The sequence below is a fragment of the Stylophora pistillata genome, chromosome 5, assembly GCF_964205215.1.
Source record: "Stylophora pistillata chromosome 5, jaStyPist1.2, whole genome shotgun sequence".
NCBI classification, from domain to species: domain Eukaryota; kingdom Metazoa; phylum Cnidaria; class Anthozoa; order Scleractinia; family Pocilloporidae; genus Stylophora; species Stylophora pistillata.
The window spans coordinates 17,551,470-17,565,503 of record NC_142523.1 but is presented as its reverse complement, the minus strand read 5'-3'; the positions used below and the strand labels follow the sequence as shown (position 1 = coordinate 17,565,503).

The 14,034-nt window shown below is 38.8% G+C and overlaps 1 protein-coding gene across 1 annotated transcript; it reads left to right on the top strand.

The window, feature by feature from the left end:
* The first annotated feature begins 1,037 nt into the window (after positions 1–1,037).
* LOC111328092 (adenosine receptor A2b-like) lies at positions 1,038–2,594 on the top strand. The gene has a single exon (XM_022932463.2). It carries the CDS (start codon positions 1,132–1,134, stop codon positions 2,215–2,217), a length of 1,086 nt encoding a protein of 361 aa, XP_022788198.1. The 5' UTR covers positions 1,038–1,131; the 3' UTR covers positions 2,218–2,594.
* The last annotated feature ends 11,440 nt before the right edge of the window (positions 2,595–14,034 follow it).

Below are 14,034 nucleotides of genomic sequence, written 5' to 3'. Positions count from 1 at the left end.
CGATAAGAAAGATAAGCAAATTAAAGGTAATTATCCTATATTGTTAAGGGCCACGCATAGAGGTGTTAAGAGAGGATGGTTTTAGATATGTAAGTTGCCTGCAATATTTGTTGTATACAAATATTGCTCTCTTCTTTTAAACGGTTCGTTCATAACTCCCCTCAGGAAAACATCACCTTGTTTAAGCTTTTTAGCTGTTTTCATATGCTGTAACGTCCCAGTAACAGAAACAATTTCCTTTTATTGACGATTGAATAGCGTGATAGCAAAACTTCTTGTTCAATCAATGCCTGGCAAATTAGAATTAGGCTAATCAACGATTGTCGACCTGAAGCCCAAAGGTGGAGGCACGATGAATCCGTTAATTTGCTTTCTTGCACTTTTCTGCGATCACTTTATTCTAAGAATGATAAATGATAATTTTTATCATTTCATCGAGACTGCGGAGTAAGATAACGAAAATATCAGTCTTTTGTGGTTAAAAGTAAGGTTCGTTTAAGAGTATTTCATACACCACAAATAGCTATAATTTTTTTTTCTGTTCAGTTAAAAAAACTATGATTAGAACACATTCTTCACCTCTACAAAGCTGACTTCCATAAGGGTAAGACTGAGCCACCCTCAGAAAAGCCGACTGAAGCTTCAAAATATACCTCTTGACATGATTAAAAGAGTCATCTACCTACGCGTGAAAACCATAAACTGGATCTTTTGTATATAGAATGGAAATTTCAAATGTGATATTGGTCCATATTTACTGACCCATTAAAGCACTTTTATACTAACAGAGTTAGAATCCTAAAGTTTTTCTCATAGCCATACACAGTGCTCATATATACATTACAGTTTGGCTAATCTCAGTAGCGTTTTTTTTGTTTCTGCAATAAATACTGTTGACTATAGAGCAATTGTGTAGCAGCTCAGTGTTTACTTTGTTAAGAAATAATTGTTAAAACAATGAATCGTCGCCTCTTATTGTATGGAATGTCAGGTCATTGTTTAATTCGGCATACTTTTCATATCATCAAACACGAACACTCCACGGCCTAATGATCTTTGAGCAGTGTCGAATAACTTGCAAATAACTCAGCGTCAACAAGGCCATTCAAGTGACGTTACTTACCCGTTCCTATGCCAGAAAGCAGTTGTAATTCCACTCAAAAAGAGTCTGCCTACAATGAAGTCGCTAAACTGGTCCCACTATCGATGGCTATTGTGGCAACAAACTTGTTAGTACTTGTTCTTTTTCGGAAAAGGCGATATCTGCAAACACTATCAAACTTTCCTTTGCTTAGTCTTGCCGTATGTGACTTCATAACAGGATTTGTGAACATACCCTTGCTAATCATATTCATGCTTATCCCAACGATGGAAATTGACAACCCAAAAAAGATGATATCAAACTTGAGTTACTCCATGTTGGTTACTCATGCATTTACTTCTACGGCAACTGTATATCACATTTTACTCGTGATAACTGACAAGTATTTTGCCATTAAGTGGCCTCTGAAACATCGTTTGCTCACCAAGAAAAACATGTTAGCATCGTTAGCAGTCGTCTGGCTGTTGTCTATTATCATTGCCTTAATTCCAGTTTCTTGGATAAACGTAAGTCAAAAACCCATTGGAAGAAAGTTGATGGTGTACTATGGGATATTTTGTCTCGTGTTTGTGTTCTCCTGTTCATACCTCTTTATAGTGTACACGTTAGTGGTGATGTTCAGAATCATATCTGGAAAAGCCAAACAGAAAGATTCAACACTGCCTAGACGCAATAGCCGTAACTTTGAAGTTATAAAGAGCAAACGTCGTGTATCCATTATTTTTGCTGTGATGGCCACGGTCTTCGCGGTATGTTGGCTTCCATGGTTTATGCTCACGTTGTTAGTCAATCTACGAGTGCAGATAGGGAACCTAGAATACTTCACGGAGTGGTTTGTACCATTTAGATACGTCAACTCTATCATAAATCCATTGCTTTATACATTCTTTAAGCTAGACTTTCGTCAGGCTTTTAAAGAAACGGTGTGGAACAAAATCGTTTGCAAGCCTTCTTTCAATCCGAGGGCGACAATTATGAAGTGGCGAAGGCGTTCGTTTCGGCTGAAGAAGGATTGTGAAAGAAACAAAAACAAAACAGCTGTATCTGTGTTAGAACGAGGGAATGATGGAAATTCTGTATTTAATAGCTACGTTCACTATGTTTCGTCTGTGTGAACGACGCATGCTGTCCGAGAGATGTAGGTGACAATACGGTAATAGTGTATAGAGATATAGTCAGAACAGCGTTTAGAATGAAAAATAATCGCATCAACACTTGTTTGTGCTATGTATTTCACTTTTAATTACCCTGCCGAATGTTGATTTTAAGTTCAGTGATGGCCTCCCAAAATTTTTTATCATTCTTATGCTGACTTGTCTTACAACTTATTGCCATTAAAGTACGACATAGTTGCCGAATAGTATAAACTATCACTATTACTACAACAACTATGTAGTCTGTCGGCTCGACAATGACTAGTTCATAGTTCTGGCTCTGATCAGGTTCCTCCAAGTATAAACCAAAGTTGATATTAAATGGTTTGTTTCTAATATTTTAATTATTATTTGCTTCACGTGAGGACGGATTCACACTTGATTCAACCAGTCGGATGTTGAGTGCATGCAAATTTTTCATTCAGTCATTCAGCCCTAAAATAACTATGGAGGCGTCAAAGCAATTCATCTTTTACATTTTTTTTAGCTATTTAAAGAAATTTATTACGTCCATTTTGAAATCACCGGTGGTCCCTGTAATCTGATTGGCTTTAATTGGTGTGATTTATTCCCAAATCGCACCATTTTTTGCTCTAAATCGCATCATTTTACGCTTGACTGAGTTTTTGACACATGATGTCAGTCTTTCTGTTTTGCATACAAAATAAGATGTAAACGCGTTTCTGGTTCCACTTTTTATTTAAAAACCGGCTCAGTACTGCATCAGTAAAATATTTTAATTGACCAAGTCCTGTATTTGGGCGATTTCAAAATGGATGTAATAATGTAGTAATTGAACCTCGTGTCGTGCAATTTTGGACTGAAATCATACTTGTGATTTCAAATTGAACTCGCGCTGCGCGCTCGTTCGATTTTGAAATCACGCGTATGATTTCAGCCCAAATTGCACTCCACTCTGTTCAATTACCATTAGGAATTATTATTATTATCAAAAAACGTACTTGTTTGTCCCATAATGCGGTCACTTGAGACCGATACGTAGCGAGAGAGATACATCGGGAAATTTATGAACCTTCCTTTAAGAACTTTCCTTCGCTACGATTGGTTAATCTTTTTTACCACTGCAGTTGAAACACATCGATCCTAACTGTTTCGGTAAGTGTGCGCATGAATGGTGATCAAGAAACGAAACACAGGAGAAGCTTAGGACAGCTGGCCTTTAAGGGAGCCACTCACTGACTGAGAGGCAAGGATAAAAAATGCGCCGGTCACAAATGTCGTGCCTTTCGGGTAGTGCCTGACTTGTGAATCTCGATAGCTGATGGCACGCACCCTGCAGTCGGATGGCGGGATCTGTATACAAGAGGCTTTACTGTGTAACGAAATGCAACATTCGTGTTATCAATTCTTCATTTGATTACGTTTAATCCCGCACACAGCGAAAGAGAATTTGACGTTAATCGTTAGGTTTTCCTTCCCTAACAATGATTTTACTTGTATGAGTAGAAGTAAACAGGTTTACGGTTGAATGCTATAGGAATGCTTTTCTTACTTGATAAGAGTAGACCCCCTAAAAAGCCTGAACGCAGCAGACCAACATAGAAAACTCTCAATTTCTCAACGAAGAGGAATTACTACTCTTCTTCCTAAAGGATTCATCACCATACGAAGGTTTTAAACATTAATTCGTTGGGGCTGTGTGACTTTGATTTTTAAACGTGACTCACTTGAGAAACACTTGCTTCAGCTAAGGACAGTTTGTTTTGCTTCTTTCAAAATAACATAGGAAATAAAATGAAACACACTCGGTTTTCCAGGACTACTGCTATGGAGTTATATGGATGGTTGCCATTGGATTATTGAAAAAAGCGTTGAGACAAGCTTCAATTAGAAAATTCCTTTCTCGTCAAAATAACTGCCTTTCAGATATACAAACCCGTGATGCTCAAGAGACTCATTCGATTTGTCTTTGCGGAAGAGCTTGCTCTCCAATTTGGCGTTGCTAGGCACGTGACTTCCTAGCTGCAAAGGGCCTATTGGAAATCAATTCCAGACTAATTTGACTTTCCTCTGAGATGCAATTATGATGTGAAGCGTTTTGATCACTTTCCAAACTTCTATAACAATATTCTAATGGCTTTCGATGAACCTAGGAAAACGGTCAATATCTATAGCCTCGAAAACTAAGTTCCTCCACTTCTGATAAATAAAAACGCAATCCTGAGGCATCAAAAGATAAGGTGCAAATAATAGTCCAGAGTCCGATGTTAGCGCAAAAGAAAATCACGCCCTTCTCATTAAACCAAAAAATCAAACTATCTGAAAACATTAAAGGCCAGGTTCTCTTTAATAAGTATTCGCTTAAGGCAAAGTGAAAGTTGTTGCATAATCCACGAGACATGACCGCCTCCCGGTTAGCTCTATCACTCTAGTAGAGCGCCGGACTGTTGTGCAGGGGATCGAGGGTTCGAGCCCGCCCAGACCAAAACTCAAGGTCTTAAAATAACTGAGGAGAATGTGCTACCTTTCTATAATATCAAGAAATGGTTAGACATTCTAGTCTTCTCGGATAAGGATGAATAAACCGTAGGTCCCGTCTCCTGCATCTGTTAGTTAGTTAACTTGGTTAGGCAGGGAACGTTGAAGGACCAACTCACGAGATTACTGTGATGTGATCTGGCCTGTTTACAGGAAACTAGGGGAGGGGGCATCTTCAAATAAGTTTCCTTCGATTGTTATTGTAAACTGCTTCATGCAGTCCGGCTAAAGTCTCCCGAAAGTGTTGTGATGCGCCTTTGAATATTTTATAGACAAGGCGCAATAGAAGTAATAAATTTTGTTATTATAATTATTACTAATATAATTATTATTTATTATATATCGCTATTTACAATGACAGATCAATAGCGCTTTACAATTAATATCTCTAAATATTAAAATCTCAACTAATTAAAAAATAATTACATATTATAGTTGAATTGGCTATATAAAATTCATAACTTAACCACTATTGAAAGGATTGCCTAAAGAGAAAAGTCTCAATTGAATTCTTAAAAATTTCTACAGATCGAATATTGCGTAATTGCAATGGTAGCTCATTCCATAGATGCGGTGCAGCTGCCTGAAATGCACGTTTACCCAGGGTTGCCAGCATTTTACCTATTGGTGGTTGTAATAAAATACCTTAGTTAGATCTAAGATTGTACAAAGACTTGCGTTTGATAACTAAAAGATTGTTAATATGTGCGGGTGCGAGGCCATGAATGGCTTTAAAAGTTAATAATAGGATCTTAAAATGTATACGCCCTAGTACTGGTAACCAGTGTAACTCATAGAGTGCTGGAGTAATGTGAGAATACTTCGCGATATCCATAATTAGTCTGGCGGCAGCATTTTGCACGCCAGACTAACTATGGATATTATTATTAATTATGGATAGACTGGTTTATTAAAATCACATCGCAGTAAAATACTGAATTGCGCAATTTTTTTACAAACTACTACTATACAAATATAAAATGTGATGACTTAAAGTTCTATTAAAAGTTCTCTATACGAAAAACGAATTAGCAAAACGCTTTTTCTTGGCTGCTAGTACATTGAACCTCCTTTGGCGCCTTAAATTATAATGAGAGCTGTGGGCTTCAGGAATTAAGTGTAGTTTACTGTTCTGATTCTCGCTGATTGATTTAAATAACGGCTTTATAACGTCTTCGTGATGTTCCCTGATAGAAGTCAAACAGGGGCGCTCTAACGCTTCCCCGTACGGCATTCTAGGAAAAATACACGCCAGAGCTCTTTTCTGAACTCTTTCTAACTCTGACTGTAAGTACTGAGGTAGAGAATAATGGAACACAGGGCAAGCGTAGTCAAGAGAGGATCTAATACATGCGCAGTAGTAGGCAACTAGATCTTCGGCTGGAACACGTGCACGTTTAAGTTGCACGAGGAAATGAATTTTCCTAGCTGCTTTCTTAGCTAAACTAGCTACATGATCGTTCCATGTTAGTGTGTTGTTGATGGTAAGGCCAAGAAGCTTGCTAGAAGTAGTTGCTAGGAGTAGTATGGATTATTATTATTATTATTGAGACGAATTCGCGGGGATTATTCAACAATGTCCGCTGAGCCTTAGGCGAGTAGCTGTTGAAGTACAATTGCTTATGTGCTTTCGAATTTCGTAATGTATTCTGTAAATGAAGAAAGCATTTCGTACATTTTGTTACAATTGTGGTGATTAGTGGTATCAGGATAAGAAAGGAGATTTACGAGGTTTGTTCAATTAATCAGCAAAACGTCATGTCTTTCTTTAAAAAAAAGTGTTCCGCCAAACTCAGTAGTATCTCTTGTACTCTTCACAATTAATTTTTGAGTTATTTTTTGGAAAAAAAAATAACTATATCTTAGCGTATAGATTGGTGTATTCTGGTGTAGTGTAATATGATCAGTGCAATTTGGTTTATCTCTAAGCAATCTGATTGACGCATCTTTTTTTGGTGTATCTCAAGGCAATGTGATTGGCGCAATTTTTGGGGGTAGCACAATCCAATCAGATGGTAGTTTTTTTCGATGTCGCACCAATCAGAGCGTTCTTGCTAATTTGTGGTTTGACAGGTCTTCAAATTTCAGCGAATCAACGCATGACTTGGGTAGAGCGGTTCGCGAATTAAGGAAACGTATTGGGAAAGCGGTGGAGTCGAGATCAATGTATGACTATGATTGTTCTTCGTTGTAAAGGAGACATGAAAGAAATGTTGAATCAAATATTGCTTGAGATGTTGATGGAGCAACTTCAGAATACTCGGCCGCTATTGACTGTTATGAATGGATTGCTCCCGCGGTCCCGGTGTCGAAAAGTAGTATTAAAAGAGCGGACATTTAAACCAGAGGTCCCGCGTTCAAGCTCTCCTGAAGTCGAAGAATGATAAAATGATATGGCCCTTAAAACTAGTGCATCCGCAGTCCCACGCTCACGAAGTCGAAGAATGATATATTGATGGGGCCATTAAACTAGCGCTCCCGTAATGCCGCGCTTTTGAAGTCGAAGAATAATTAAAGAAAAGGTGAAGTTTATCAAGTGTTAACACAGTTCTGCGCTTACTTTATTTCGTTTTCTCGGCTGAGGGATATTTCATGGCTATACATGAATTCTATTTTTAATTTCGTTTAAAGAACGAGGTAAGAATGACAAGAATTGTGAACTAATCTACACAGTGTAATGGCTGTCCTTTGTGGGGACTTTATCGCTATCATTTGTTGGAATTAGAAAGGTCTTTAGGGATTTTTTCTGCAAATTTCAAGTTATAACTTGCATGTTTTGTGTACTGCTCCTTCACTTATAACGCACACATCGTCAGCTAGAGGCCTAACACGAATTTAACACCAGAGCGTGGTTTTTCGGAAGGGCTAATTTTGCTGATTCTGGTCAAACTTGCGCGAGGCATTTGCATATATCATATTTCATTGATGATCTTGTTTTTTGCCCTGTGGCTGCTCTATTTGCAAAGGTTGAAAAGACCACCAAGTTATATTTACTTTCTGCGTCGACTACCATGTTAGCTTCTAAAAGTTCTTCGTGAATTAAATATTGTTTGAACGATACTTTCCCGCTACAACTGCATGCTTACTTTTTACTCGCCAGTATGGACTAGACTTTCTCAGATGAAATGCCATTTTCCAGTAAACAACGTAAACTTTATGAAATAATTCTGCCTCATTGAAAAATATTTCACAAGGAACATAATGGTACAGTTGGTCAATTTTCCTCGCAACCCTCACGTGCTAGACGTTTTCTACCAATAAAATTCGCGTTTAGCTACCTTAGACTTTACCCCATTGCGTGTCAACTCCCAGTAAACAACCTGGATTTTATCACGTATTTCGCACGCACTGGGCAAAGTCCAGATAGGCAACGACCTATTAGAAGCCCACGTTGTTATGCTTTGAAAAACGATACTTTTCTCATCGTTCACTTTATTTTCACTTGTTCGAAGAACGGAGACCGAAAAATATCTTTGTTCAGAGGCTGTTGGAGATAAAATAGAGCTTTCCACTACAAAATTATTTGGAAGAATATTTTGAGGCAACTATCTGTTACTAAACAAGATGCTACACCGAGCCTATATTATGGCCGGATTTGCGGTTCAGCGGATGGAATTGAATTGGTTCGAATTGAAGGCGTTGCTGTTTTAGCAAAATCGCTGTCAAGTGCTTTTCATTATTTGTTAACATGGAGAGTTATGTGGATTAAGACTTTGGAACAAGTTGATGCCATCCATGACAATTTGGAAATATTAAAATCGCTGGAGGAAATGTGGGGTCGCTCACTAAAATTTGTTTTTGAACGCGATGACTTTTTCTCCTGCTTATATCTGATAACAAACCTCTGAAGTTTTTCTTGCCCTGGAACGATATATCACAAAAGGCATTTTATGGACCGCAAGTTTTTTGACTGATTGAAATTTAAGGTATGTGGCAGGGACTTCAACAAGTTTTTTTTTTTTTTTTGTCAGAAAAGCATGGTTGTTTCGTCTGCTATATTAATCTGAGACAATCGTATTAATTAATCGAATTTAAACAATCGGCTAATGAACTTTTACTGTTCCCAAGGGTTCTTGTTTTCATCGGTACGATAATAATAGAAGTGATTTACAGTATTAGGTTTGCGCTTTAAATAAATATATTTAAGTTCGCTCGAAAGATAAACTCGTCCTCGTTCCCAGGCTATGTCCACCACATTGCTTTACGCCAATTAAAAAGTGCTACATAACGTCTATTGTGCATTTTTCTGAACAGGAAACAACGACCTGGAGAGAGAGCGTTGCGTGACGAGTTCAAATTAGGGCTGTGGAGGGGATTGCAGGAAGCGTGGTGTCAATGCAGTTTATTATGCCAGCATCAGTTACTAGGTGTCCCATTTCAACTCACATATCCAAAAAAAATAACTCCTGCATGCGTAACATGCCTATGTTCTTATATTGCGTTATCACTTCCTCGGAAACGTTTCCAAAACACGAGGCAGCCACTTTGAAATGTAGCACCCCTGTTATACTCACCTCGTGCGAGGTAATTATAGCGCTTTAGAACGCAATCCTCTACCAATCAGAGCGCGCGCATCTCATGTTCACTTGAGTGATTATACTCATAATTTAATCTCAGCAAGCACAAGAAGATAGTGCAAAGATTTTTTTGTTTGACAGACAGGAAGAAACAGAAGATTTTTAGAGAGGTTCCTGATACAAAGTGTGTATGATACGAAGTAATGAAAAATTTCAGACGTTTTTAATTCATAGTAGTATCGTTACAAAGAAAGAACTAGTACTGTTTAGATATGCATGGGATCAGCATGAACGGTGCATGTTTATACTGCGGCAAACCTGATTTTATGACACATATCTTCATAACTAGCAGGGCACTGAACATGAATCTTTTTTAGATCAAGTTGTGGACTAGTTCAACATATGCATTGTATATCAACACAAACGCTAAAGAGATGCTTTTTGCCACTTTTTAAATTTGAATTATCAGAAGGACACCTCGTAGCGTTCGAGGAGGTCGGACGCACAAAAATCGGCTCCACAATTACTTTGGCTTTGAGTCGCAGTTAACCTTACTAATTTATTATGTCAGTGAGAACGCTAAGGAGAGAGAACAATGATCTCAAATCAAAGTTAAAAAGGAATGGAATCAGAGCTAGAGTCGCTAAAATTTTTCATTAAATCAACTATACAAAACAATGAAGAACAAGAACGCCGGCCAGTTAGCCCAATGGATAGTGCGCTGGACTGTCGTGCGGGAGGTCGAGAGTTCGAGCCCGGGCCAGACCAACACTCTAGGTCTTAAAATAATTGAGAAGAACTTGCTACCTTTCTATAACATCAAGAAATGGTTAGATATTCTAGTCTTCTCGGATAGGGACGAACAAATGGAGGTCCCAATTCCTGCAGGGTTGGGGTAGGAGACGTTAATTTCCCACACACGATATTACTGGGTGATGGATGTCCTCCCCTGGGGTGGGAAGGGTGGGAAGATAGCAGGTCCACATCAGCAAATAGCTGCCATAATTCAACCTGCTCAAACAAATAAAGGAGATGAGATGGCGTCCAGTTCTTAAGCGACGAATATGACGACCTCGCGGCAGGTACAAAGAAAATATGGGACCAAATAAAACGGTTATCCGGTTACCTTGATACAATTTCTTCGCAAGTCGATAGAATCTATCAAGCTATTGACTCTCTTAAGATGTATAGCTATCAATACAACGTCAAGACAGTTGGCATTGCACAAGTGCCAAATAAGGAGTCTTCCGAAGACACAACCAAAATTTCTTTGAAGCTATTCGCATCCATCGAAGTAGACATCAAAATACAGGATATCGACATCGCGCACCAGGTTCCCGAAAATCAGCTCAGGCCGAGAGATCAAAATCAAGTCCTGTTATCTGTAAATTTGTCCGACGATTAGCAAAAGAGAAAGTCATGTCTGCAAGAGGAGCGACCAACAATGTGGTCGCTACCGATCTCGACTTAACATCTGGTTCTATCAACCGTATTAGCATCTACGATCATCTTACTCCACAGCTGCAAGATTTGTTGTTCGAAGCCAAACGCTTTAAGACTACAAATACTGTTGGTCTAAGAACTCTGCGATTTACCGTCCTACGCCAAAACGACACGTCGAGAAGCTTAACCGGATCAGCGATCTCAGTGCTCTATTACCAGACAATATGACGTCTTCCCAAGGATCTGGTGGACAAATTTGTGACTGAGCTAAGGAAATTAATATGGATTTTCTACTTTGATCGGAAGGTGAAGTCAAACTACGGTAAAGGAAAAAATAACAGGCTATTGTTGCGTGGTCCTCCATATTCTGAATATGACATACCAAGCTCACATGGTCAATTCAATAATCTCCTCCCTTCGAACCTACCTACTAAAAACCTATTTAGACAAATTACGTAGCTTTCACGACATTGATCTGTTTAGCCTCAATACTCATCCGCACGATCAAATAAACCAGTCAAATAACTGTATTCGATGTAAATATTATACACTCTCACCTCATAGTTTTAATTAATTCAAAAAACGGCTACATAAAGATCAATCCAAACATGGATTTTCAGTCTTTCATACTAATATACGTAGCATTAGAAGAAATATTGACAATCTACAAACGCATATTTTGGATGAATTAGATTTTCAGTTTTCTGTTCTGGGGCTTAACGGAAACCAAAATTTCATATGCTAATCCTGATCAAAATATCCCGCAACTAAAAGGTTTAAATGTGTTTATCAAAGCCTTCGCGTGCAACTTGACTCTGCTGCAAAACTCGCTGGTAAATCAGAACACGATAAAGTCATGAAAGATTATGATGAATTTGTTAATCTAGTTTTGGAAGCAGATGACGCCGTGGTACGATTGAGCTCAAAAATGGCCATGATAAAGGACCGAATGGAATTCAAATACAACGAGGGACAAATAAGGTGAACTTTGAACTCGAAGAGAAGATGCTAGAGATCGAACAAAATAAGGCCGAAATTAAACACCGAAAATTACAAATTGAGGCAGAACGACTTACCCTGGAGAAAGAAAAGCTGAGGAAGAAATTAGAAGTTGACACTAAACAAGGTATGAGACCTAACACTGTAAAATTACCTGAGCTTGACTTCAAGAAGTTTAGTGGAGGGCTCCTAAATTGTCAAGAATTCTGGGATTCCTTTAACTCAGCTATGCATTCTAATCCATCTCTCAGTCCAGTAGAAAAAATGAATTACCTCAGAGCTCAGCTACAAGGTGATGCTGCAGATGTTATCTCAGGTCTACCCCTGACTAATGCAAACTACGAGCAATCCATAAAATTGTCGAAGGAACGTTATTCACAAAATGAGGTCATCGTTAATGTTCATTATACCAGTCTTATGGATTTACCTGCCTCCTCAAGTCAAACATCAGCCCTACGTAAGAACTATGATATCATTGAAAAACACCTTAGATCATTAGAAGCTCTTGGAGAGAATATTAAGAGTAAAATACTAGTATCCCTGATAATAGCTAATCTACCCAAAGATGTTCTCATCCACCTGACTGACCAGAAAAATGATGGTGATGAATGGACAGTGCAGCTACTCAGAGATCATTTGGATATATCAACAAAGTTGAAATGGTAAATTGGCCACCGTATCGATTACAAAAGCTGACGTTTCGGGCGTTAGCCCTTCGTCGGAGCGAATAGAGGAATTGTGGGTTGTGTGTGCTTTTAAAGGCAGAAAATGGAGCAACGTTATCGGTGGGAACATGGCAACGAGAAAAACATGAATAAATTAGTGGAATGAAAAGCGTTCGTTGATCCCTGTGGGATTTAGACTGCCGGTTTCAAAGATGAGCTTTTGTTCAAGATTTTTACGGCGGAAAGATAGTGCCCGCAGCCTCCGCTCATTTCATTCAAACGCGACAAAAACATAGGCAAGTTTTTGGTCAGAAGTTCTTTTCAGACTAATGACCAACCAGGCACTTTTAAATGCGCTCGTGCACGATGCAAAACGTGTCCTTTCATTCACAACACTGATAAAATATCGGGACCTAAACGATCCATTAAGATCACCGATCACTTCACGTGCACCTCCGCCAATATAATCTATTGAATAACTTGCATATATTGCAAAAAGATATACATCGACGAATCAGGCAGAAGACTAGGTGACCGATTCCGAGAACACCTCCGAGACGTGGAAAGGAATGACAAGGACACATCGAAACCAGTCGCTAGACATTTTAATTTACCTAATCATTCTAAGCAACATATGGCAATCTGCGGTCTTTCCTTGCACTTAGGTGGCACGGAAAGCCGTAAAAATCTTGAACAAAAGCTCATCTTTCAAACCGGCAGTCTAAATCCCACAGGGATCAACGAACGCTTTTCATTCCACTAATTTATTCATGTTTTTCTCGTTGCCATGTTCCCACCAATAACGTAGCTCCATTTTCTGCCTTTAAAAGCACACACAACCCACAATTCCTCTATTCGCTCCGACGAAGGGCTAACCCTCGAAACGTCAGCTTTTGTAATCGTCACGGTGGCCAATTTACCATTTCAACTTTGTTGATATATCCAAATTATTTCGTTACTCCCACCGACGTAGCCCCAAACAGTTTCTTTCGAAACTATTAGCCTTTACTCAGAGATCAGTTGCATAGGTACATCAGTACCAGGGAAAATGCAGATAGGCAAACTTCTTACAAAGTTGACTACAAAGGCTCGGTTGGAAACATGTGGTCTACATCACAGGTCACCCAGTTTGGCTCAAACACTATTACAGGTGCATTACTGTCTGAAACTAAACAACCGCATAATCTCACAGGAAGAAAGAAAATTATTTGCATTTATTGCAGTGGACAACACTGGAGTGATGAGTGTTAAACTTTTCCAACTGTGACAGCTGGGAAAGAAAAGATCAAGGGGCACTGTTTTATCTGTCTCAAACAAGGTTACCAACAGAAAAATTGTACAGTGAAGAAGGGGTGTGTTTATTGCAAACAAAGAAATCGTCACCACAGAAGTTTCTGCATTAAGAAGTTTCCAGTTGAGAAGTCCTCAGAAATGGCACATTTTTTTACTGAAACCTTATCTGCTACTGTTGCTACAGAACATACCTTGCTGTCCTCTGACAAACAAGTGCTGATGCAAACTGCCACCGTGGAAGTAGAAAACTTGCAAAAATCAAGAAAAGTTACCACCAGATTGCTTCTAGACACAGGCAGCCAAAGGACCTACATCACCAACGAGCTAGCAGAAAAACTCTAGTTGCCAATCACAGGATCAGA